General features: G+C 41.2%; 1 protein-coding gene across 2 annotated transcripts in view; it reads left to right on the top strand.

Moving 5' to 3' along the window:
* Nucleotides 1-27,957, top strand: part of LOC147152569 (interleukin-1 receptor accessory protein-like 1) — a 217,925-nt gene that overhangs the window by 178,094 nt on the left and 11,874 nt on the right. For both annotated transcript variants that reach the window (XM_086048551.1, XM_086048550.1), the window contains 3 exons: nt 15,905-16,037; nt 23,074-23,219; nt 26,064-26,210. In XM_086048551.1, coding sequence (XP_085904677.1) covers nt 15,905-16,037; nt 23,074-23,219; nt 26,064-26,210 — 426 coding nt within the window. The remainder of the gene's footprint in view (nt 1-15,904; nt 16,038-23,073; nt 23,220-26,063; nt 26,211-27,957) is intronic.

Below are 27,957 nucleotides of genomic sequence, written 5' to 3'. Positions count from 1 at the left end.
CAAATTAAACAACGGCTTGTGGAATATCAAGAAGTCTTTGCTCCTTCCGCTATCCAACAACACCCGTCCATGACTAAGTATTCCCTCAGCTCACTACCACTCGTTACAATACGGGTGTGTGCATGTGTGTATGAGACGGGGGGGATTGAAGCTAACCCCTATTTGACAATTATTTACAAATCTACTGTACAGGGTGTCCCTTAAAAATGTATACACAGCAGGAGGGAGGAGGGTATTCACAAATGTTTTAGACCATCAAAATCAGCGAGTTTTCATGCATGTACATGCCAGGATAGAATATCTAGAAGGCCCCAACTGCATGCCACTGGTTACACGTGTAACGTGTTTTGCATTAATGGTGTGTGGTATTTACACAAGCAAAAATCATGAGTGAGACACAGTGTGGCTGATGAGTGATAGGTTTGTGTTTTCAGCCCATTATACTTGAGCTGTGCATGCTGATTTCGTAAAAGGCAGGTTTATTATTATCATATTTCAAATGACACTTTATGACATCTTTACAGGACTGCCCTAATAATGCTAATTTAAAGTGGTGAGATTCCACTAAGGATCAACATATACAAACCCCAGCTTCATTATCAACCTGAGCATGTAGGCATGAATCTGAGCATGTAACCCAGTTTCCGCGATTAACAAATGCAACAGTTCATATCTCAGCCATTCCCTGCTCGTTGTTGCTCCAGATCACCGGTGCTGTGTGTTACAGATCTGCTGTCGGAAGTAGAGAGGTGCCTTGGCAGCGGAGTTTGAGTAGTTAGCATTTACCTTCGCAAATAGCCGCATAGCCCATCTAGGCAGCCCCGCTTTTGTTAACGTCGCCTGACAGATGTAACAACAATCCACGCAGGTCCCGCTATCTAAGTGCGGTTAAAAGTCTCTCAAACTTGTTCATTTGTACTGTAATCCAATGTCGATTAAATCCACACGATTATAGTATCCGGAACCGAAGGTAATATTACAGTTACAAAGGAAAATGCACGGCTCGTTCGTCATCACACTGCCAAGAGCTCCGGCCGTTGCCTGAAGCCACGTTCCCGACCAGCCACGACCAGCAGGCCCGATGACCGCCGAGGCAGCCTCGCCTGCGGCTCACAAGCTTCAGTTGGAATAGAATGACACATTTGATGCGTGTATTAGTCTCAATCGCGTTGCCAGACTAAAAAAATATCATAATATGTCTCTGGTATTGTTCAGGGGGCCGGGCCAAAGGTGAAGGTGGGCTTTATCCATAGTTTGGGGACCCTTGCTTTACTCAGTGATTTCACGATGCGTCCGATTTTGCAGGACACTTGTGATATCTGAGTTGCTAAGTTGCAGACAGCGTCACTACCCTTGGAGCCAAAAATAATAGGTCTGTTTTGCTCGCCACACCCACTGGCACCTCGGCCAGAACCTCATGAAATTAAGATTTGTGGCATGGAGGGAAATGGTATGAACCTTTTCTGCCTTTCCAACAACTTTGACTGTGACAGCACTTCATGATTTGACATAAGGGGGTCTGCGTCAAACTCTATAGGAACTGCTGAAATGCTTTCTTGTGTCCTGAAAGATTTCCCTGAAACTGTTGTATCATGTTGGTGGCAAACCATCTTTCCATCTGCGCACTCACACCGCCTCCGACTCAGGATCAGAACACAAAGCCGCTGTTGATTGAATTGCGGGAACGCTATAAGATGCAGCTCCTCTTCCTCCCACCTTCGTCTCCCACTCGACTTGGCACGGCTCCAGCTCATAATTCCTCCGAGTCGCTGGGTATGCTTGCAGCCATTCCTTCAAAGCCGTGTTTATCTCCTTGTCTGATAAATCGTGTGCAGGTAGGAGATGACTGCTTGTCTTAGTGGCGGTGGCAGCGATCAGAATGCAGGTTCCGTGCCCTGCCCCCATGTGCACATTTACCCATTGCGAGTCAGCATTGGATTTACTTTGACGGAAGCAAAGCCCATCTCAAGGACACAGGAGTGACTATGTCAATGATTTGCTCCATCTACACACAACCCAAACCCTAATTAAAGAATATTCAATCTCATATACTAAACTGGCCTTTATTGATGTTTTACAATGGGCTGCTATCCTCCTCATCATATTCATTGTCGGTTACCTCATTATCATTTACATACTAAACAGCACAGTTCCTATGCGGCTGCCTGTGTGAGAGAGATATGCGCTGAGGTGCACATGTGCTTACGACCAGGGGTGCTTTGTTGTGCTTGTTCCTCCCAGGAGCGCTGTGTATTTGTGCAGATACGGGTTGTCATGTTGTAGGGCAGCAGGCGGGTGGCCTGGTAACCAAGCTGAGTGACTAGGGATGAGAACTCCCTCCTTAAGCGCTCTCAAGCAACACTTGACACTTAATCCAATGATGTTAACATTTAGCAAGCACAATAGATACAGTACAAAAGAGACGTAGCCTGTATTCAACGAGCCGGCAGAGAATTGCACATCTGGGCTAATAAAAGCAACAGGGAAAATGCTGCCAGCGTTTCCTTCCAAATCTCCCCCGTAATTCCCCATGAGCCCTGGCATTAGCACGTTACAGCCATACACCCTCAAATACCACCCCCCATACAAGTACTACCATTTCACTGATACTCACGGTAAGGAGGCCCACCATGCTTCCTTAGCATGACTTTGAACAGTCATTATCCTTTAATGCCACGAGCACATAACCAAGTATGACTCATGAGACTTTCTCCACTTCTTCAAATTTAGCTGTTGTAAATAATGACATGAGCCCTTATTTGGGAGATTAGAAGTTTAAGTGCTCACACATGTATTGTTTTTGTTTGGAAGTAATGGTCCAAGACTTGATCACAATAGAAATGATAATACATAGTAATAGCAATTATAATAATTATCACTTAGCTAGACACACACATGCGTAATAACTTTACTCATATAACTCAATAACTTTAAAGGCAAAGTTATGACTGTATCATGCCATAATCAATGCCCCTTATAATAACTGGCAAGCCTTCATCTTGCATATTGGTAAAAAAAAACAAAACAATTAAAAATAAAATACAAAAATAAAATATCCTGCTCACAAAGACATTTCAACTGAATAACAATTAACATTCCTCCTCTAACAAAATCATTGTGTAAGTAGGCAAGGTAACCCGTTATATGTTACATAGCACTAACTGCAATTCACAATTTACACTTTTCACATCCACTCGATGTGTTAATCTTTTCAAAGAAGTTGAAAAGAGTTATCCAAATCCCCAGCCTGAGTGATTATGGAGCATGAGAAAAAATGACTCACTTAATATCAATCAGCAATCATGCTTCCTAATTTCAAGTGAATATTTGGGACTCATTCGGTGTCATAATTGGTTACCATTCTTCTTTTGTTTTCAACAGACAACACACTGCCATCATGTGCTGTTTTACTAGATTTATTGTACTGCACACACACAAGTGGAATCAGAAGCTTCACAAACTTGTTCGCCTAATTTTGATAAAATGTATACAGTGACTGAACAAAAAACATACCTGCCTCATGAAATATACCAGTGTTTTTCAAACCTTTTTGAGTCAAGGCACGTTTTTTCATTGAAAAAATCCCACGGCACACCACCAGCTGAAATAGTGGAAAAAAAAAAAAAAAGCTCATTTTAACATTATAAGTGTTATATTGTTTATATAAGCATGTTTTAACATTGAAGAATATTTAATTATTTAATTCATATTCAAGACGTTATATTATAACGTCTTGAATATGAATTAAATAAACACAAATGAAAACGTGTTTTATAATGTTTCATATTGATACTTACTCAGTGTGAAACATGGGCCTGTTTGGATAAACATGCATCACTAATTCGCTTGTCTCTAAACAAAGACAATTATCTACCTGCTGCTTCCACCTGCTGGTATGGAAGAGTACTAAAATGTAGTAAAGACATGATTACGCTGCCGGGCGCTAGACCGCACAGGCACTCAAATTAGATCATTTTCTACGGCACACCAGACAATATGTTTTTCAAACTCTGTGTCGTGGCACACTGAGTTTGAAAAACACTGAGATATATAGTAGGTTAGTTGATAGAGCAGAAGTACTTAGTAAGGGCTTATACTTCACGGAATTTAAAGTATTAAATATATAAATATAAATAAACAACTTTTTCACTTGAATTTAGTTCAAGATGGCACTGAGCATTGATATTTTGATGTCACAAAAATGCACTGTTGGAGAATTTTCCAGATTATTCTTGTTAACGCAGTTGATTTTGGATGGCTACATTCAAGAAGCTACTAATCCAAGCAAATAAGACTGCACTCTAAAAACATTTGGTTAAAAATAACACAATTTGGGGTCAAAAATGGACCGATCCACTAATTGGGTCAATTTGACCCCCTTTCTTGCGTTGCTTTGTACAAAACAGTCCAATTAGGGGGTTGTTTTGAACAAAACTACCCATTCTTTGGGTTGTTTTCTGTATAAACAACACAGAAAGTTGGGTCAAATTGACCCAGGTAGTAGATCGGTCCATTTTTTACCCCAAATTGTGTTATTTTTGACGCAACTGTTTTTAGAGCATGAAAAGGCTCCCCCTTGTCACCGATTTTTTTCCTCATCTTAATGGACAGAATTTCTAGGTGCAGCCGAGGTGTTGAGGGGGTCCGGTTTGGTGGCCTCAATATTGCATCCCTGCGGACTCTGTGTCGGTCTGCCGTGGTGAAGAGGGAGTTGAACCGTAAGGCGAAGCTCTCGATTTACCAATCGGTCAGCGTTCCTACCCTCACTTATGGTCACAAGCTGTGGGTCGTTGTCTCATCCTTTGACCCTGTATCTCTGTAAAGGAGCATGTCTATTCACAATTTGCACAAAAATATCCCCCCAAACATACATCTACATCTGGTATCAGACCTATCTTTTTCCAGCCAATATTAGCCAAATCACAATGTATCATGATACATGTTCATATAAAAGGTCTTATAAATTTCAAGGTTTTGATTTGGGTACCGTGGTATTCATAAGAGCGACGACAACACAGCGGTCACTTTTTCTTTCCTTTTTTTATTTTGAACATGGAAAAAAGTAATGGAAAAAAACAGTTACAAGAAAGTACAAGAAAAAAACACAACAACAAAAATTTAAACAAGTAAAAGAACTAATCATCAAACGAGAGCTACAACAGTAAGACAGTGGTCAACCCATTTGTAGTACATTATACAGTATGTTCGAAAAGGAGTGGGAAAAAGTATCAACTTTTGGAATGCTTTTTTTGATTCAGTTTTCATAGATCCAAACCAACAATGCTTACACATCTCACATATTATTTACATGCCACAGCTATTCTCTTGATCCCGTATTCACATCTCTAATAAGTCCAGGGCAATACGGATCTTATTGCTCTCTTACTTGCTATTAGAATCAAATCACTCAACATACATAACATTAACCTTTGGGGGTGTACCATCTAGTCTTCAAAATATTCTAAATAAAAAGTTGATTGAAATAAAAACAAGGTTAAATAAATGACGATCTGATCACAGTAACATATTTCAGACACTTCTCCCATCTTTTGGATAACACATCCTTTTGAAGCCTCAGATTAAAAGTTATTCTTTCCATCTTAAGTATCTCATAGACAATGTCTATCCATTCATCGACAGGTGGCTTTTCAGCTTGTAGCCACTTGCTAGTTATGGCTTTTCTGCATGCAGCAGTCAATATCTGAAATAAATACTTATCACGAGAAGACACATTCTCTGATATTAAGGCACCAAAATACAAAGACCCAATTTCAAAGGGAACATCCATCTGAAACACCTTTTGTAATATCTTATGCCCCTCCCCCCAAAAGGGACTCAGCGACACTCATAACCAAATTATATGACAAGGATTTGCCTCCTGGTTCCCGCATTATCTCCAACAAGTCCAATGTCTTTTCTGTGAAGGCGTTATAAAAAAATCTCACCAGGGTTTTCCACCAAAACTCTCGTTCTCCACTGTATTTGACACAAATTCCCCCATTCTTCTCCTGTCAAGGACAGATTTCCTTCCTGCTCCCATTTTCGTTTGGCATATATTGTGTCCCCCTTTCGTTGCTGTAAACACTCATAAACCCTTGAAATTGTTTTCTTGGTTACACCACCTTGATTAGAGTCAACAAAAATACCTAACATTGTATTTTCCCATCCCTTTTTAGTCACTTTTCTCATCAATTGATTAATATAGTGGCGAATTTGAAGAAACCCATAAAAATCCTGGCTGCTCAAATTAAATTGTCTCTGAAGGTTCTGAAAACTATTCATGACTCCCTTATCCCAGAAAGTACAGTATGCTGTTAGGCCCTGAGATATCCATCTCTTTAACCTTGCATCAAGTCTGGCAGGAACGAATTCAGGATCACATATACACCTTCTCAGTACCTTAACAGTTTCTTTCAGCTGTTCCCCAATAGCTCATCCCATTCCAAAGCTTAATTGAAAAAGAAATCCAATTCCATCAGTTTGTGTGCCAAATGTACAGTATATGCCCGATTGCAGCCTGAATTGGAAAGACCTCTATTATTGAGGTTTCGATCTCCTTCCGTTTTGCTGAATAATCTGGATTACACCAACAAATTAATGGTTTTATTTGAGCAGACAGATAATAATCCTTTAATTTTGGGAGGTTCACACCACCTGTTTACAGATACATGTATCGTATAATGTGTATTTCAGTGTGATACGCTTTACCAATAGAGGCCGGCATTGGTACATGAATGGAAAAAAGACAAAGCAGGTTGGAGAAAAGAAGAAGTAGAACTAAACCGACCATGTTGTGAGTTTTCTCACTCTCCAGATTAAAGTGGAAAACTATTGAAGGTTAAGTCTTGTTTTCTTTCCCCCAACAACATAACACAACCCTTGGCGTTCGCCAGTAGTAAAGTCCGGAACCTAATCCTTGGCTTCCAGTCCTGCCTGATGTATCTCGAAATGTGTTTGTCCCAATCTTGAAATTGCTGATCTGGTACTTTCAATGGAAGTGACTGAAACAAGTATAGAAATCTTGGTAAAATTACCATTTTTATCGATTGAACCCATGAGCTGGAGCCAAGAAAAGGCACCAGGTTACATCTACTTATACCTTCCTTCATCCTCTCCTTCAGGGGATGATAATTAAGTGGGAACAACTTTGTCAGGTCTTCAGGGATATTTATCCCTAAATAAGTAATTGAGCCTGCATCCCACCTCAGATTTAACATTGCTTTCATAGTGGTTGAGGGTGTATAATTAAAACCCCAAAACTGTGACTTGGAGACGTTCAATTTATATCTTGAATATAATCTGTACTTTACTAAAATAGAGAACAGTTGTATTATAGATTGTTCTGGGTCAGATAAATACACCAATATGTAATTCGCAAACAAAGACAATTTTTGTTCACCTCCCGTCATTACTATTTTCTTTAATATTTTTATTACCTTTGATCCACTGGCTCTGAGGTTGTATGAATACATCAAATAAGAGGGGGCTCAGCAGGCACCCTTGTCTTGTTCCCCGTTCTAATAGGAATGCTTGTGAAAGTCCTCCATTGATCTTTAATCGTGCCATCGGGGACGTATGAAGATTTTGTAATATTCTAATAAATGTATCATGAAATCCAAACTCCTCCAACACTCCTTTATGTGACTAATGACATGTAAGGTCCTCCTAATATTGTCATGAGTTTGTCTTCCTCGTACGAAACATGTCTGATCGAGGGCAATAATCCCTCTTAGTAATATCTCTACTCTTTTGGCTAGTATATGGGTGAAAATGTTATAATCTTGATTCAAAACGCTTACAGGTCTATAATTACCACACTCCTCTCTATCCCTCCCTTCCTTCGGGATCAGTGATATCGCTGCCTCTCTCCAAGAGGGAGACACAGGGTTTCCTTCCAATATTCAATTGAACGTTGATTGCAGCATAGGTGTCAGTGACATGCCATACTTTTGTACCACTGTCCCGCGAACCCATCTAGGCCTGCTGCCTTGTTAGGCTTAAAGGCATAGATACACCAATCCGGCGTCCGACGTCGGTAAGTGTCGAGGCATCTGATTGCGCCGTCTGATTGATGTAGCAAACACCGTGGTAACATCGGACCTCATCAGCAAGCATCTGGTGGGCGTTTCAGCATGTTGAATCGGTATCACGAATCGTGACATTTGGTCATTCTGATTGGCTGTTAGCTAGCCAATTAGCGCACGGAGCACGAACGGGAAATGACAAATGCTGATAAACAGTGAGCACGCCTTTGCTATCTTAATCTTCCTACAAGTACAAGAGCGAGGGTTGGCAATGTAAGTATTTCACAATACCGTGTCAAGAACGTGATGGTTTACTTCGCGTGGGAGTTCATCGTGAGCGAAGAATATAGCTGAATGCATTGTTTACATTTTTATAATCAGCCCCCGGCCAACAGCTTTCCGGTTGGCTTTTTCTAACCAAGACGAATAGTGACTACCGCCGCCGATGGTATGGAAGGGTATTACATCTTACACAGAAGGCACTTTAATGGTCAGCGTCGCTGTCTGTCGTTGCGGTGTGTTTTTCCAGCGTGACGTGCCGACAGTCGGCCCGGCGCAACCGGGGGTAAATATAGGTCACAGTTGGCCAATGTCGGATTAGTCTATCAAAGCCGAACTAATCTATTTTACTGTAATTTTAGCTATAAGGCTATTTCTCTGCTCATCAGTCTATTTAGGCAAGTAAATTTCCTTCAAAAAGTCTTTCATTTCATTCCCTGACATTTGCGGTTGGGTATTTATTTTCGATAAATATTGTCCAAAACAAGTTTGTATCTCACTTAATTTCTAATGCATAACGTTTGAGGCTGGTTTCTTATTTTGTGAATTGTATTCTCCTCATGCTGTTTCTTTAGACTATAAGCTAATAGTTTACTGGCTTTCCCGCCACCCTTCATAATATCTCTGCTTTGTAAAAAATCTATTTCTTTTGTATGTCTTTTTGATAAATATCATTTATCTTGTTCTTTTTTTCAATGATCCGTTCCCTAATCATGGGATCATTTGTATCTGTGTGTTTTTCTTCTAATATCCTAAATTCCTTTTGTAACCCATCCAGCTCTTTTTGTCCCATTTCCTATTAATTTGCCTTTGAATATACTGCCTTACATGCATCCCACAATATGGGAGGAGCAGTCTCCCCATTGTCATTATGTTCTAACTAATTGACAATGTCCTTCATAATCCGATCCTTCATTTGATTCAGTATATTAATGTTTAGCCTCCACAGTCTGTCTACGGCCTTGCTCTACATTTATTTGCAAATAGATTGGACTGTGGTCCGAAAGATCCATGACACTAATGCCACACTCAGCAACCCTATTCAAATCTTTGCCAAAAGTAAACAGTTAATCAATCCTCGTGCCCTGTGTGCATTATAATAGTGAGTATAGTCCCTTGTTGAAGGATTTAGTTCCCTCCAAATATCTATGATTCCAATATCTTTCATTACCAAATTAAATTTTCTGTTTATCAGTCTCAGCTGGGAAATGTCACCTTTAGAGGTATTCCTTTCTGGATTCAATCTTAAAATAAGATCTCCTCAAAATATAAGAATTCCCTGTGCCTCAGATATAATTAAATCGACCTCCTGTTGATAAAAGACCCACGCTGAATTCGATGGAATATAAACGTTAGAGAATGTAATCAGTGAATTACCCAATTTCCCCCTTACAAGAATATACCTTCTCCCTTGCATCTTTCTTCACAAATAGTGGCAAAAAACATTTTTTCCCAGACGAAACCACCCTCCAAACCCCCACCCCCCGTGTCTGTGTCTCTCCACACTGGTTATGATCCATCTTCCCTATTAATTGTACCCACACAAAAAGAAAAAAGAAAAAACTACAAGCATTGAAAACCCCGGACCTTTTCATTTCCATCTCAGTGTTTCCCTTTACAATACAAATCTAGGATGCAGAATATAATAAAGTCCTCTTTTCTAACCTAATCAAAACAGTCCGGGTTACCTCCTTCAAAAAGTACGTTTTGACCTTTATCCGATGTTTCCTCCTTTACTGTCACTCCTTGTCCTCTCGCCTGAAAACCTGAAGCTTCTCTTTATATTCCATCCGTCTTCTCTCTCTTTGGCGGTTGCTTGATCCTCTGTCAGCATGCCAGCTGAAGCGATGTATCCTCTCCAGCACCCAATCCGGGTGCTTGAAGACTTGCACCGGGAGCCCTCTCTTTGCCATGTCCTCCGTTGCCTCCTCTGCCGAATTATACAACACCGTTCCATCTGCGTAGAAGACTCTCAACTTGGCCGGGAATGGTTTTGAACCTGGCATTTCTTTCCTTAAGGACTTCCTTTGCCTCGACATATTTCCTGCGTTGCTTTAATACGTCAGGCGCGCAGTCATGGTCCAAGTTTATTCTTTTGCCGTCCAGTTGGAAGCCCCGTTTTTGCCTTGCCAACTTCAACAACTCTTCTTTCATTCTGTAGCTCGCCACCTTTGCGACAATAGACCTTGGCGATGCAGCTCCGGGTGGTTTTGGAATTAATGCGCGATGAACCCTTTCAATGCGCAGTTCAAATGCCTACGGGAGCTCCTAACCTTTCCGCAGCAATCGCTCCATGTAGTCCACCAGCGATGGCGAATTCTCTTCATCCCCCTCTCTTACACCGTGGATCCATATGTTCTCCCGTCTGGAACGGCTCTCGAAGTCTGTCAGCTTGGCATCCAAGTGTACTTGCAATTGCAAAAGTTCCGTCACGACCTCCTCCGCTCGTTGCAGTCGAGAGTCTTAGTGGCCTTCATCCTCTTTTCTGCCTCCTCTACTCTTGGGTTCATTTTCATAATTTCTTCACGGATTCCATTTAATTGCTGGTTATTTTCCTTTATGAAGTCTCTCAACTCCTTCAGAATACGGCCAAGGTCCGCTCTTTCACTTTTCTCCTTCTTCCACACCTGCGTCGTCACTCTCCGCTATATTGCTAATAGAGGAACCAGAACTGCAAAATAATTGTATAATGTAAGCAATAGATGTCAATCCATCAGTATTCTCGCTGCCAAGATGACAGTGGCCATCATCTTCTGGTGCTCACCCAACCGCAATCTAAGTCTTGTTTCTCCCATTCAGTGTGGTGAATGTGTCCTTCTTCATATTTTATTAATGCCTGATGAGATTTTCATTTGGAGAATACAACTGAGCGAGACTATGGGAAACAGAATCTCTGCATAGTTACAGACTCTGCTGGATGGGGCACCCATAACAGTGGCGCTTTTGTTCCACATATTGTGTGTCATCCGAACACAGCGGCTCTTAATCTTTACAAATGTCATCCCCTGTTCCGCCATTGTACTTGTTATTCGCTTATTTGTCTATTTGTCATGGATTATTCAACAATGATGGAATATTTATTTGCAGACATCTCACTCTTGGCAAAATGGACCAGCAGAAAACAGGGCAATTGGAATTTTGTGTGCCATGCAATGCAGGTCCGTTTTATGATTTCCATATGTGAACATGCTGAGCAGTGTTTCTCTGCTGATATCGAGCAATTAAAAGAAACTGTGGCAGACGATAATGAGGTATACTGACGCAGTATGACTACAGGAGATTATCTTTGACCATGCACAAGGCGATAGAAAATGTGATTGGAGAGGCGCAAGCTTTAACAAACAACGCAGTGAAATTCGGAGTATCAGAGTATCAATTAAAATGGGACATCTGCCACAACGGCTGCTGACAAGCGATGGCTCCCAGCCATGGCAATTAGCTGCTTTAACCCTTCAATGTCTCAGGTCCTCCTCGGCACTCAGGGCCTTGCAGTGCTTTCAGGAATTTCTCTGTGACAGCGAGAGGCTCTGTGCTTTCACAGTTCTTAAGTCTAATGGGAACAAATGAGATCCATTATACACACCTTGATGCTATGCAAATTTCTGCAATGATCTATCGTTAAGATACACCTACATATTGTCTAGATTCGAAGATTTTAGAGTCACCCGCCCTAAAGCTGTCAGGCTCCCTCTCACAATTACGGCGCTGTTCCTGTGCAGCTTTTCTGTTTTTAATTGCTTCCTGCCTCGTCAAAAACATGAGCCAAAGAGCTGCATGTGACCTCATTACTGTTGAGCTTCTCAAAAAAAGGAAATCCCACTTCTGAAGTGTTATTCCTGTTCACTCCATGGCCCCCTTATCTCGGGGCCGTCTTCCTACTTTTCCCGCTAGTTCGATTGTTTAGATCCGATAGATGAACTCCACTTGCGTGTGTACTTACGCACGCCGATGTGCAGTCTTGTGGACCAAAGCATAAAGAATGCTATTGTTATTCATAGCGATTCATTTTATCTTGCACACAAGTCATTACTTTGTCTGCTTTGCCACATAGGTCTCAGCTCTGTGCGTAATTAAATTCCAACAAACCTTATGACTCTGTCTTTGCCACATATACGTATGCATAGAGCACATGCATACCATACGAGCTGTGTAGGCACCCTGTGGAGTGACATTGTGGGTACAGCAACACAACATGCTGTCATGTCACTGTCACATAAAAGGATCTGCTTGTCTGTTTATTTGGTTTTATCTCGCTCGTTTTATGCTTCGTTTGCTTAGTAGCGCCTTACAGCCCTCCGGTGGACTTTTTAAGAAATAGCAACTTGTCCAAACTGTGTGTGGAAAAGACCCGGATACAGTTTTAAATGTACGGTACAACCCTAGTATGTGTGCTACGTCCTGAGACGTCACGGGAAAAAGATTCCCCCAGCCCTGCCTTTGGTGAATCTCCAAACCTCCTTTTCAATTGTATTGCTTTTAAGAGGCAGAGTTGGTCAAATAAAGCCCTTATCATCTCCCAAGTAGCAAGTAACCAATTATACACAACAGTTATCTACAATGTCACAGCCGCCTGAGCCTTCGCCACAGGGTCAAGGATCCAGAATTGCTGACAAAGACCTGCTGAATCATCTTTTTATACTGCTGGATGTGTGCCCGGCAGTGCTTCCTTGAGCATCCATCCATGCTGCAGCTTCTTTATGGAATTCCTGATTATTCGTTTTTTTCTCTCTCTTCTCATGTGTCACACTGTAGGCTCTCTCACCATCAGGCCAGTATGTGATACAGCTAATGAATATGACTGGTAAACAATATTTTGCTGAATATTCATTTTCAGATATAAGTACTCTGGGAGGTCCGTGACATAAACTCTGTTCTAGTTGATGTCAGAGGTGTTTGGTTGGGTTGAGGTTAGGGGTCTGAAATTATTTCACAACAAGCTCATCCAAGCTCTACACAGGCTTAGGGTTCGTATTATTCGTACATCGCTTTGTGCGCTGAGGCACAGTTATGCTGGAAATACATTTCTTTTCAATGCTACTACTAATTTTTGAATAGAACACTACAATAAGACAATATATCAATGTGATATCAACAATATATAACACAATAAGCTTTGAATAAAGGGTCAAATAACTTTCATCCATCCATTATCCAATCCGCTTATCCTCACAAGCGTGCTGGAGCCTATCCCAGCTGTAATCGGGCAGTAGGCGGGGGACACACCCTGAACTGACTTCTGTAATCTAAACTACGATTACTAAACACAAAGACAATCTTATATCATCAAAATGTAGGACTATAAAATTAAAAGAAAGGAACTTTGTTTGCAAATAAATCGCTCATATTACAAGTACAAGATTGGGCTGCTCCATGTGGCGTGCATGCCTTAGCCTGACGGTGGCAGTAGCATAACACGGGTAGATTTGTTTGATAATATCCAGAAGAAATGGAAAGTCAGAAAACTAAATTGGAGCTGAACTCCAGCAGTTCTCATTGTTTCCACAGAGCAAAGTGAATATTTGCCTTTTAGTACCGTAACCCTTGTGAGGATAATGGATGGATGGATGCACTCTATTTATACAGCATGCGTTTGATGGTTTAAAACTTATAAAACAATGCTAATTGCTGTTGGCCCTTCGATGGCATTTCCCGATGTCATTGTCATTGGCAGCAATGCTGTGTTGGAGGCACTTTGAATTAACATTTCTAGTGCCCAAATCAACAGCTTCAATCAATAACGCTTGGCCTCTTATTTGGAAAATATCTGCCGAACAAAACCATGCACATTCAGAGTGGGCGAATAGAGAGAAAACAGCCAGCCTACCAGCACCGAGTACCACTGAAGCAAAAATACTGCTCGTGCATCAACACAATATGAAAAACAAAAATAAGATTCAGAATCTTGGGATTCAGCTCAACTGCCTTTTCCATTGGTCGATTGCCTTCGATTTAAATACTGCATCAAATGTCTTTGTGTTTTCTTCGTGATGAGGGTGTACATGTCAGCAGAGCATTTCTGAGTATTTGAATGCTTCAATGTGAACGGCTTTTAAAAAGTTAACTGTAAAATTTAATTAATGCGCATTAGGGGTGTAACGGTACACGTGGGTGTATTAATACGTTTCAGTATGGCATGTTTGGTTCGATCCACTTGCGTTCGGTTCGGTCCACTTATTAGCGTGAGCTTACGCACGGGCGCTCTTTACTGTTGCATGCGGGAGAGGAGAGTGGCGGCGCAACAGTAAGAGCCAGAAAAGAGCCAGAGCTCGAGGTCCCCCCGTACACTGCGGTCTCCTGTTTGGGAACATTCTGGCTTTCCTGTTCAAATCGCCGATGGGGAAAGGTACGTGGAGGAGTCCCAAAGTTGTGTCCCGACATTGCTACATGAGATTGGCGGGTATTTTGCAGAAAGCACGTCTAACATACACGGCATCATCCGACTGTGAATGTTTCTTAGACGAGGAAGCAAAAACGTCAAACTTAAATAGCGAGATTTATCATATTGGAGCGTCTTCCAGGGACACGCCGCCAGATGTAGTTTGATTATCAAGTTTTTATTAATCCAAGTACAACTGCTCGCGCTCTTTTTTCTCCGCTGCTCCACTCGCTTGCCGTACGATGCATTCATGAACCTCGGAAACATCACAACTCAGCAACACGCAAATCCGACCACGACACAGATAACCCAATTCGTTACAATATGCTGTTGAACATTCAAAGATTTATTGTATGTATTTTTTTCTATGTACTGTAATGACAACTTGTCTTTAACTTGAATACTTAGATGTGTCATAGGCTGTTGCTGCTGAGTGTTTCAAGATTTCAGTGTCTTAATAATTTACAAAATTAAGAGCTTTATTGTTAGTGTATTTTTTATTCTGGTGTAATTTCTTAGAATATCACCCGAATGGTTCGCTTTTATTTATTTTTTCGCAAAAAAGTACAGTTTACTTGACATCTTTTCAAAATAAAAATATTTAAAAAAAAATAAATTCTGTTTTTTTGTTCCGAAAATGTACCGAACCGAAGATTCCAAAAAAACGGACCGAAACCTGATTTAGCGTACCTTTACACCCCTAATGCGCATGCCCCTGTGATTGGGAAAAATCCATAAATTAAGTGCATCATAGTTTAAAACAAAAAAGTCACAGCTTATACTCGTAAATATTGGGTAATTGATTACCTCTGTGGGTATTCGTTACAAGGGATGGATAAATACGTTTGTACTGTACACAGCATAAGCGGAATGATACAGATGGTGGGTAAAACAGAGGATTACGTCATGTGAAATCCCCTAGCAGTCGAGGTAAATGGCAACTTAACAAAAAGAAAGGATTCAGGACAAGCCTGGGTCTGAACTATATCCTATAGGTAATTTTGAGTCTGATCTTATCTTCCCCTATAAGGCCAAAACTAGAAGGTGTTTCCACTGGAGTGGAGCCTGATTGTGGGATGCTCTCCAAAAGCAGAACGGGAGATAATTCAAGTTTTAAAGGCCGTGTGTGTCAATTTAGTGTCATAGTGGATGTTCCATACTGAAAGTGTAGGATAATTACAGATTCAAGCAGTCAACGTACCTCCTGTCCCCTGTCGTCCCACAGGAAGTCCACTCAACCTGACTTGCAGAGCGTTCTTTGGGTACAGTGGTGATGTCAGCCCACTCATTTACTGGATGAAGGCGGAGAAGTTTATTGAGGATCTGGATGAGGAGCGGGTGCGGGAGAGTGACATCAAGTAAGTCCTTCGTGGTGCGTCTTCAATACGTAACCCAATAAAATGGCATGCATGCACAGCTTTATCTGTTAGATGAGAGAGGTGACTGCATGCAGGTGGAGTTAGTGAGAGCAGAGTAAACAGGTTGGGAAACATTATGAAAAAAAGCAAATAAAATGACACTGATGTGGCAACAGCATCTCAGTTGGAGAAGTTTCAATGAAAGACTCCCTTAAAGTGGAAGTCAACCCAAGCATATTTTTTCCCCAGAATATGTTCTATGCAGGCCCGCTAGTTGACAAAATGGCAGCCCCCTGAGCTAGCTAAAAACTTTCTCAGATTTCTCATATTCCACAAACGCAATATTAATCAGAATGCCTTGCTCCAATAGTGGGCCTGCATAGAACATATTCTGGAAAAAATATGTTTGGGTTGACTTCCCCTTTAAGCACTTTTTTCAACTTCATAAAGCATTGCAAAGGAAAACATTGCGGTCCATGTGAAGTAGGAATTCGCTATCGTTGACAAATGCTGCCTAATGAAAAGGTTAACTATGATCAGTATGACAAGGCTGAGCAGAGGAGCAGAGGAGTTAGTGTCCTAGTCGGTGACCTGGCATTTGCAGACGTCTCTTCGCCTGCTAGCATGCTCTGCTTGGCTCTCAGCACAGCTCTCTTATCATGAAAGACACAAGACCAATTAGAGCCTACACAATTCAAGGTGGCAGCGTGATGGAGGTGAGAAACTCGCCAGGAAACAAGCCAGTAAGCCAGGGAAGCTGAAAATATCACCCTAGAACAGGGGTGTGCACATTTTTATTTGATTTGGAAAGTGGACAGACATTTTGGGCCGGGTCATTTGTAGGTGCGGTTAAAAAAAAAACACTCAATGTGTATGTAAAATATATGAAAAGCAAAATAAAGTTTGTTAATAACAATAGTTGATTCCAATTTTATATTAACTATAATTATTAACTAGTGTATTACTATCCATCCATCCATTATCAGAAGCCTGGGATCGAACCCACGCCCTCCGAAATGTGAGGCGGACGTGCTAACCAGTTGTTCACCGTGCCGCCTACTTTGAAAAATGAAACGCTAAATATTGTTGACTGTACTGTTGACTGTTGATAATAGATTGGTATGCCCACCGTGCAGCCCTGTATTATTTTATATACTTATATATATATATTATTGTATATATATTACGAACGGGTTCCGTTCCTACACTGGCGATGAATTTCCGCGTATGTCGGATTTCACCTTTAAAGTAGAAATTTACATCAAAATGCTTGGTATGAAATACTGAAAATACATTAAAATGAAAAATAAGATGCTGTACTTACCATTACTGCTGAGAGGTGGATGGAGAAGGAGAGGAGGGCGAAAAAGGCAAAAATACTTCTGGCGCACACAAACACAATGGAGACACTCTGCTCACGCTCAACCGCAAGGAATGCTGGTCTTTGTAGTACAGGAAGTGCATGGCACAAGAAATTTATGGAGACAGGGACAGTGTTGGATAAAGGAAGGAGTGGGCGACCAAGAACATCTATTGAAAACATCGATCGTGTAAGACAATCCTTTTCTCGTTCTCCCACAAAGTCCATCCATACTGCTGCCACACAGTTACAGCTACCGCGTTCAACAGCGCACAAGGTCCGACACAAGAACTTGCGATTGTACGCTTACAAAGTGCAACTTGATGTGCTTCGTGCACCCTGAAACATGAAAGGTTGCCTCATCACTAAAACAAACTCGTCTGAGGAAAGTTTCATCCTCAGAAATTTGTCCCAGCATGTTAACTGCAAACTCTTTTCGTCTTGGTTTATCATTTGGCTCGAGTGCCTGTAAGAGTTGCACTTTTGTTTCAATAAACCATGAGACTCATTGCGCCTTCTCTTGCGGGGTAGCCATTTTGTAGGGGTTCATTCAACATCACCTCTTTGACAAACAGGATCCCTGAAACATGCAGTGCAGTGTGATAAAATACTTGAATAAACACTGAATACAATAGAACAAATCTGAATAAAATATCTAATCAATTGCATTTTTTATAATTTTTTTAAATGGTAAAGAGACTTTATGGACACCCAGTACATACATATATATATATATATATATATATATATATATATATATATATATATATATATATATATATATATATATATATATATATATATACATATATATATATATATACATATATATATATGCTATGCAGACCACGCCTCTATTTTTGTGCCCAGGGGTGGTATTTGTTTTGGTATTTGTGTAGACCTATGCATGCAAGCGCTATGTGTCTCATTTAAAAAAGGGTGTTTTGCGCCGTTGTGTGTGTGAACACAGTCATCTTGATTCAACTCTTATTAACTTTAAATGCTGCGTGGTGAGAGTCCTTAACATGGCAGAAGAAGAAGCTGATTTGCTCGTATCCTGCGACAGATAAAAGCGCCCAAAGTACATTTCTAAGGAACTGCAAGCAGACCTCCATGGGCGGATGATGCAAAGGTGGCTAGGTAGATCACAAATCGGTGAAGTAGGCACTTGGAGACTGCTTTCCACCTCGATTCTACATCCCTGTGTGAATACCCAGTACCCCGCCAACCACCACAACCCCACACCCTCAATAGCTGCGACGTGGACAGTGGGATGATTTTAAAAATGTAGAATAAAGATGATAGTGATCATGCATTCAATATTTAAGAATGAAATACGATGACATGTCCAGAAGGGGAGGGACCCTAATTGTGAAACAATCCCATCAACGCTTGCATCGGCATGAAAATCACCCTCTACAAATATTGAGCCCCATATATCTACTCGTTTGTCAATGATTTAATAAGAAACCCTGAAATGTAATGTTAACTTCATGTGCTTCTAATTTGAGAAGCTCATTTATAACTAGTATGTAATTGTTGCAAAAACGCTGACAGTTGTAGTCACAAGAACCAAAATGCAGAAAATGTAGACAGTCGGAAGCCAGTCGGCGGCTGCCCAAAGCCGCCATCCCCGAGGCGGGAGCTACAACCGTCAGGCCAGGAAAGCAGCGACGGTCGGGTTCCGGCGGCTGGAGACCTCTCATTCAAGTGAACGAGACCCAGTGTCTGAAAGGAGCCACTTTTTCCCAACTTCGGTGCAAAATTTAAAGTGTTTCACTGGTGGATGCTCTGAAAAAGTGGCGGCGTGCTTAGTCTGCAGGGGCGCTACATGGGTGGCTCCTCACTTTGCGACATAGAAAAGTGAGGACACAGTCGTTTTCTTAGATTGGGCGGAGCTGTTGATGAGAGTGGAGGGAGGAGCAACAATGCTCAGAGATGGGTGAATGGAGGAAAACACCACTTTGGGGAGGTTTTCGTGAGGAATAAGCATTTTTAACATCGCCAAACACTAAAAAAAACTGTTCATTTAGGATGATATGGCCTCTTTAAAGCGGAAGTCAACCCAAATATATTTTTTTCAAGAATATGTTCCCAGCATGCCCACCAGTTGAAACACCGCATTCTGATTAATTTTGCGTCTGTGGAATATAAATTAAGCAGCAAAATGTACTCATTTTTAGCCATCTGTGGGGGCAGCCATTTTGTCTTCTGTTGACTGAAAATGACATCACAACTGCTCACAATTACCAATCACGGCTGACCTGTTTTCTGAATCTGAGCCGTGATTGGTCATTGTGAGCAGTAGCTTGTGATGTCATTTTCAGTCGACAGAAGACAAAATGGCCGCCCCCAGAGATGGCTAAATATTAGTGGATTAACACGTATTCCACAAACGCAACATTTATCAGAATGCCCTGTTTCAACTAATGGGCTTGGATAGAACATATTCTTGGAAAAAAAATGTTTGTGTTGACTTCCACTTTAAGAGCTTGACATATTGAAGAATTGTAAGGCAGAAAAAAGGCCAACAGCAGCAGTGTGGCACATAAACCAAGGAGCATTAGTGGTGACCATGATACAACGGATTTGGAGGATGAAGATATTCCTCATCCATTGAGAATTGTTGGATGTTGTCGTCTCTAAGAATGATACGTGACGAATGCTTTGTCAACCTCAAAACCACAGGCTTACGATGTTCCAAAATACTCCTTCTAATCTGAGAAAACACATACAAATTAAGGGTATTTTTTTCAGTTGTTATCTAATTTAACTTTTTTTTTTTGGTTATTCAGTTAGAAAAGCTCTTAGAACACATTTTTTGTGGCATAAAAGCATGAGCCAATGCTAGCAAGCATTTTCTCTTCCCAGTATGAATTCTTTCCCATGTGATGGCAGGTGATGGATACTGTATACCAATTGTGTAATTCTTACCAGTGATCACTGTAGCCCAGTGACAACATGCCAAAGAGAGTAGTGGTTGTATTGCCCCTTAAATTGTGTCTCAAGGTCTATTACAGTACAGAACTACAAGCATGGCCGGCTTGTAAACAGTTAGCGGAAATTCTGGTAATTGACTTTGACAGTGGTACATTTCTCTACGATTGCCAACAGCTTGGAGCTTTTTTTTGTTTGTTACTGATGCGCCCACACATCATTACACAAAGAAAGGCTCGGACCCCACCAAATTAGTTTCTTTTGCTGGATTAAAAAAAAAATAAAAGTTTTGAGTTCTTCGCTTTCTTGGGTTGAAAGTTGTACGCTGTCTTGGAAAACAGAAAACTTAACCACAGATTATTTCAAATCAGTTTGTGAGAAAGTAATAAGCAGGAAGGGTGAGGAATTACTCCACAATTTTAAGGGTTTGCATAGCACCTCCTCTTGGTATTTTGTCAGTGGCATCTAAGACTGGGCAATAGATCGTTATCGTATCGATATTGATATCTAGATATCAACATTCAAGATATTGATATCAAAAGTTAAGACTATATCAGTCCTGGACTTTGCACGCTCGCACTGCAGATACATCTTAGGCCAGCCAACCAATCACACACCTCCTTTCAAGTTTGGTATTGATCGACATGTAAAACCAACCAATGACAATCATCGGACGAAAGGCGGGGAAAGAGAGAGACACACACACAGAAACACACACACGGCCACACGCAAGAAATCCATTTCTGCGTCATAAGCGAGGGAGACACTGACGTGCATCGTCACGCCATACAAATACAGTATGTTACACAGTATATTGTGTTTCTCAACAATGCCTAACCATATTTATAATTTCATATAAAAAAGTAGATAAAACAGCAAAGCTTGTGGTAAAAAATATAGAAGCTGTCCGTCATTCACCGGTCCACGGGAGCAAGTCTCGCCTTCAATATATCCACACTTTCCTCAAGATTATCAACCACGTCCTATTTCTGCAGCAACCTGTGTGTTCCTTGACTGACATTATCTTTTTGTGGATTAAAAACATATTGTATGTTGAGCCTCAAAACATGATACGGGCTGGCACAGTTGACGTCACAGGGAGTCCACACATTACATCGCCCAGTGTGCGGAGGTGAGTGGCCAACTGTTCATTTTTTGCGATGGTCCAGTCCAAGCGTCGTGTCCTGTGCGGCGGGCCTTAGCACTAAAGCTACATATGTGTCACGACACACATGCACGGACAAATTAGTATGAAACAACAAAGGCATTAATGCAGTTAACACAACACAACAAACACTTTTGTTGGAGCATGAAATTATTAATCGTTTAAGCACAGTTGTAGTACAATGTGAATTAAAATATTTTTTGTATTTATTTCTGACTTTGTTAATGTTGATGACTGTCTGTCAGTTCTAATTTAAAGACCTGCACTTTCCACATCCTTATGGATTGATATTTTGCTCTTCCATTAAAAATGCTTGATTTTCATTGAACCCATAGTAATATCATTATCGTATCATTATTGAGATGACTATTGAGATATGAAAGTCCCAGCCCCATTGTCATCAGTGTTGCTCACCATGCAGCTCATCTGTTATTTGACCTTTAATGCAGGTTTTTGAACAATGCTGGAAAATTTGTCATTGCAAAATATGTCCCCTCGCTCCAGCCAGATAGAAAACTCCAGTCTAAGACTAATTGTCAGGTCACAATTTATTGATTTTCGGATGTGCACACTGGAAGGAAGACATTTTTGGAAATGAGGAAAAATCCATATCTTATTAAAAACTCAATACTCTGTTTATGACTTTCTGCCCCCCTGCAGTGTGGACTTATTGTTTTCCAAGGGTGTTTCTGGTATTTTAGAATTGTTACTGAGCAGCAATATTGGGAGTACAGTTTGAGTATAAAAGGCATGCACGTACACTACAATAGCACATTATGCTTGTATGTATACATCTTATCACTAGTAACAACAAGATGCCAATTTGGAATGCCCATCACAGTGGGAAATAAATACTGTACCCCTTAACAACAACCCTTTATTTTGTCCGAAAATCATGTTGACAAATGTGGTTGAAAGCCTTTCTTGCAGAGCTGGGCATTTTACGAAAAATTGAGCATCCGTTATTTGTCATTGTGGGTACCCTTCCTTTTTTGGGGGGGGGAGAATAGCACCCGCCTGTAGGTCGGTCCGCCTCTGATTTTAAACGGGCTTCCGTCAGCGATTCCGACTGCAAACTTCGATAGCACCCGAATAGCTGGCCGATATTCGAACAGAAAGAGTGACTCACGTTGACTCACGGTGACTCATGCAAGCCTGCTCACAGCCTGGTCTCTCACTCAAATCTGTCCCCCAAGCAACAACAACTTACTATTGTTCCTCGCCACACTCATCGAAGCCTCGCCGTGAAGCGTCCGTCAAAGGCGGATAGACGGACCGGTCCGTCACAAAGACGGAATGCCCAGCTCTGCTTACTTGAGTTCGCCATCCCAAATGTGTTGCATTTTGATCTTTCTATCATGCACAGCCACAGCAGGTCTATTGTTGATTCCTCTGCCGTGCTGAATTTCAAACAACAAAATTAGGAATTGTTGCATTCATTTGTCACACCAGGGATTATAACGTGTCTCTGTTTGCGATGCGGAATTGTGAGATTGGAGAATCAAACTATCTTATTTTGACTTTACCTTATCTCATCTGACCTCACATTGGGCTGGCTCTGTGCTCTGCTTCAGGACAATACGTGAGCACTTGGGGGAGCAGGAGGTCTCCATCTCACTTACCGTCGATTCCCTGGAGGAGAGCGACTTGGGAAACTACACTTGCTACGTTGAAAATGGCAACGGTCGACGACAGGCAAACATCCAGATCGTCAAGAAAGGTAGAGCTTTTTGAGTCTGGCGAATCCAGACGGCCGATTTAAAGGCCTTGATTTAAAGTTGTGGCCTCTCTGTAGCTTTTGAAGTGGCCAATACCTCAGACCTTCACTCTGGCAACAGAGTGAATGTTTTGCACATATGAACAAGCACAATGAAATTTATTATCGACTGCCTGTTATTCAAACTCACCTGAGCATGTGTTCATTTGCAGAGGAGGCAAAAGAAGCACTTTTGTAGAGGAAGCCTTAAGACACAGTGGCAGACAAGCCGCTCCGCTGATTGCCAATGACCTCTTGTGATGCTCAATTCCACCTTTGATCTTATTTAATTTCTGACTCCTCTTTTAATTATTCTCCTCCTTTTTAAGACAAACCTTGCATTCTGACTAGGAGTGGGATTTCACATTGTGACATACAGTACTTTTATGTCTAGGTTTTTATTCTAAATTGCAACCTATAGTTGGACCCCTCTGAATAATTGTACAGTACAAATACGTCTTTAAATTTGCACACAAACCAGGTGTTTGACCACTGTCTTATATAGCGTCACAAAAGTCTCCATATCTCCAAAATTAATATTCATGAAGAATGGAATTAAATGAAGCACCATTTAGTTGTTATAATAATTGACTCACCTCCGTAACATTATTCTCACACGAGAATGTTACACTTTTCTTAAAGCGTGACCTGTGCATTTAATAAGAAAACATATACAGTATATAATGTTGACACATTGATTTTCAATATTACTCTTGTATGTCAACAAATCGGAGGCCAACCAGCATCATGAAACTGATGCTGACTGCGCTGTATTTTATGATTCTCTAACCCTACAACTGTAACAATTGTGCTTACATAAAGTAGGGATACAGTATTTCTCTACATTAAAGCGCTCGGCTTTAGTCCTAGCTTTAACTTTAAGTTCCACTCTATTGGCTCTGAGAAAAAAACAATAAAGGCCATTTTCCTCAGGCAGACAAGAGTGTGACTCTCCCGAAAAGCATAAGCTGCTTTTTGTTCTTTGAGGAAAGAACCTTCCCTTTTCCACACCTCAGCTCTCTAACCTTAACTGTGAGAGGATGAGACTTGAGTGTAACTGTAAATCGGAGACTGTACTCTGTACAGATCCACAAAACAAGTTGGAGCCAGGTGGCGGCCGCTGCAATTTCATTCTATCTGGCCTGATCCTTGTAAGGAGCTCATCGGTCTTTGTGGTAGTGGAATTGCCAGGCGGGCACTGGCTCTTCTCACTGCCTGGTGATATTTGAAAGGATTTAGTGGTCCCAGGAGTAGGAGTGCTCAAAGAATAAGCGCTCAGGTCCATTTCCCTCATCCTGGAACTGAATTTCTTCAGGATGCTTCAGGCAACAATGAGGAGAAGTGAAGGTGGGGTTAGCAGACTTGGAAAGATGTTGTCAAGACAAATGTACACAACAATTCCTTGCCTGCACCTTCATTGGGGATGGAGGGATAGCGAGCCACTTGGACCCGAGCAGCAGCCTGGAGCATCATTTCACTTTCCACAAGCACACACACGTTGAAACACACACAGTACTGATGTTCACTGGCGTGTCAGTCAAAGCTGTTGTTTACCAGCATCGCTGTGTTTGCCTCGGTGATGTGTTGTGGGCCAGGAGGCATTCGGGTTCTGGAGAGCAGACTTGTTTTACTTGAGCCTAAGCCCCAGTCCCACCCGTTGATCTTCTAGGGCAGGGGTCCCCACACTTTTTCAGCATGCGAGCTACTTAGAAAATGACCAAGTGCAAATCATCTAACGACTTCATTTCTTTGTTTATTTATTTAAAAATAGACTCACAGTTCTTTATAATTATGTATAATATGTTTTGGTGTACCTTGTATAACTCCATGAGCCATACTGCATAATGCAACTCGTGTACACCTTCTGTCCTTACTTTACTAATGACTTGGAATCAGGAATGGAATGGAATCAGTCAGGGATGGAGTCTGGTCAGGAGCATCTAATAGTGAGCCACGCACACACCTGCCAATGAATACCAGTCATGTTGTAACGGTACTTGGACATATTAATGTTGCTGTAAAGGGCCAAAAAATGCCGGTCCGCATTTCCCTCCTTCGGCCAGCCAGTAAGCGCCCCGGGCGGACCGACCGGTGTGACGGCCGTCCCATTCGCCGCTGACACCACCATCACCATACCAACCTGCAGCCGCGACACGGCATCAGAGGGCCCCCCGGCCTCGCGCCGACGTTTGGGTGGACCGCTCGTCCGTCCCACTGGTCATCCTCCAGCGCCGGGGCAACCGCAAGCGGGGCGCCCGAGCACATCGTCCGTTGTCAGCCCTGTGTGTCAATCAAGTGACAAATTTCACAACGGTTGATAGGAGGGAGTGTACTTTTTTGAACTCATTCACTGCCATTGACAGGCATATCAATAGCATAAAACCGGGAGACGTGGCAGTGATTAAGTTCATACCATGTTACTGACTGACACCCCTGTATAGCTCACGATGGACACAGCCCTGATCTAGGCTGAACTTTCACTGAGCCTGCTCCACTGCATACAGTACTTATCTTATTGTTCAGCATGACAGAACCAAATGGTACCAGACATGTCCAGAGTGGGATTTACAGTATTTTCAGCCCTGGAGTTTCAAGGCTCAGACCATCCCCCTTCAGTTCACGACATTTTCATGAAAATGTAGCATTTTAGCCTCAGTATACCAATCTAAAATATCTTACTATTGTCTCCGACATGTATATTCATATTGCATTCTTATTGTGTTACACCTGAATGTGCTTACAAGATGATCATGATCAGTGTTTAGGTTGTTTATGGATGGATTTGTTTGTCTGCATTTGCCCTCTCAGCTGAGCTCATGTACACCGTGGAACTGGCCGGCGGTCTGGGGGCCATCCTGATGCTGCTCATCTGCCTGGTGACACTGTACAAGTGTTACAGGATTGAGCTCATGCTCTTCTACAGGAACCACTTCGGCAGTGAGGATTTGGATGGAGGTAAGAGGAATTTTTCTAAGGTTACTTTCACAGCACATGCATTTGTGTCCTCATTGCATTCAAATAAACCTTTTTTCAGCACAATCTTGACTGTTGTTGTTTTCCAGAGTGAATAGAGTATTAGCGTCTGTCAGCCTCAGCGCACTTTCCTCACTTGCAACATCGATTTGATGAGGCCACGGGTCCGCAGTATTTTTGCCCTTTGCTCCCGCCACACGATATATGTTTCAGCTCAGACATTTTCCACACATGGAGGAGGCAATAATCAAAGTCAGACAAAAAAAAGAGTCACAAAGCAGCAACAGTGCGCACCGGGTTGGGCAGAGGTAGCGACGCTGTGAAAATCCAACTAGTGACAGTTTGTGTGTAACCACAGAGAAAGCTTATGTTATTGGATTTTTTTTTTCAACACATTGCATTGTTACTGTGTCTGTCAATTGAAGTTGCAAACAATTTACTTTTCTGATTTCAGCCTGAATGTTCACTTTGACCTGCTCCAGTCTTGCAGTTTTGTTGGTAATCTCGTGAGCTGAGATGAATGACCATCAAACATGGGCAGGAAACTATCGCCAAACGAGCCAACAATATCTTATTCAAAAGTGTGGCAAATTTAAATTTAAATTTAAGGCTTAAGCCTTAAATGTCAATTACAGCTGAAACGAGTTCTCGAGTAATTCAGGTACCTTGATTCAAACAGTGCTTGATGCTTTTTTTTTCTCCTTCCGCTTATTTTCGGATACATTGTAAGGGGGAAGAAGTCAGGCTAACCGTAGCAACAATTGGTCATGCTATGCATGACAGTAACATGCCGCCAACATGGTGAGAAGACCAATTTAAAAATAGCCTTAATTACCAAATCATATATGAGCCATTCTACCAAATTGGTTTAAATTGCTGTCCCAAAATGAACATCAAATTTTAAAAAACAATCAAGTGTTCAGACCTTGCATATTTAGTAATATCTTGTTATAATCTATTTTACCACTTTACCTTACCTTTACCTTTAAAAAGGCATTAATTGAGATACTATTAAACTGAATGTATATAAAGTCATCTTTTATATGTCACTTCCTATTGGGAGGTGGATGTCCCAATCTCTAACTCCTAAATTTCAATTCATGAAAAAAAAATGTAGAAGATGTTTAAAAAATACTTTAGTTTACAGAACATTTTGTTTGCTTTTAAATGTATGGTGAAAGATTTACATTGATTTTGTAGATTTTTTTCAAATTAGAAGTTTTTATGTAAAAAAAACCTGTCCCAACTTTTCATACCGAAACGCTGAGTATTTGTCTGTAGGCAGGGCTTGGTTTTAGCCACATCTCCAGAAATTTCACCGGTAAGAGACATTCCATTACCTTCATGTTCATCACTAGCCACATGGCGAGTAATTAGTTGACAGCATTATTAAGTTATGTGCCCTCCAAAGTCTGAAAATCAGCATGTGGTTTTTAGGACCGTCACTACCGAACACCTAATTTCGGCAACGAAATGAGCACTTTTGATTTTAATGCTAAATGTACTGTTTTCTATCTCTATACACATGCTCAAAACTGTCTGTGGTAGCCACGTTACCGAAACGTTTTGGTAGTGACATAATGGTTTCGGTAGTGACAATATGATGTTTATTTTTGAATAAAGTAAGTTTTAAATAATATAATACATAAATACATATGTCATACATAGATCTTTCTGACTTTAACAATATTCTATTTCAGTTTTATCTTAAATTGAAGGTAAAAATAAA

This window comes from Filicampus tigris, chromosome 1 (assembly GCF_054856515.1).
Source record: "Filicampus tigris isolate MCC_2025a chromosome 1, RoL_Ftig_1.0, whole genome shotgun sequence".
Taxonomy (NCBI): domain Eukaryota; kingdom Metazoa; phylum Chordata; class Actinopteri; order Syngnathiformes; family Syngnathidae; genus Filicampus; species Filicampus tigris.
Note: the sequence above shows the minus strand (reverse complement) of the source record. Positions and strands in the feature narration are given on the sequence as shown.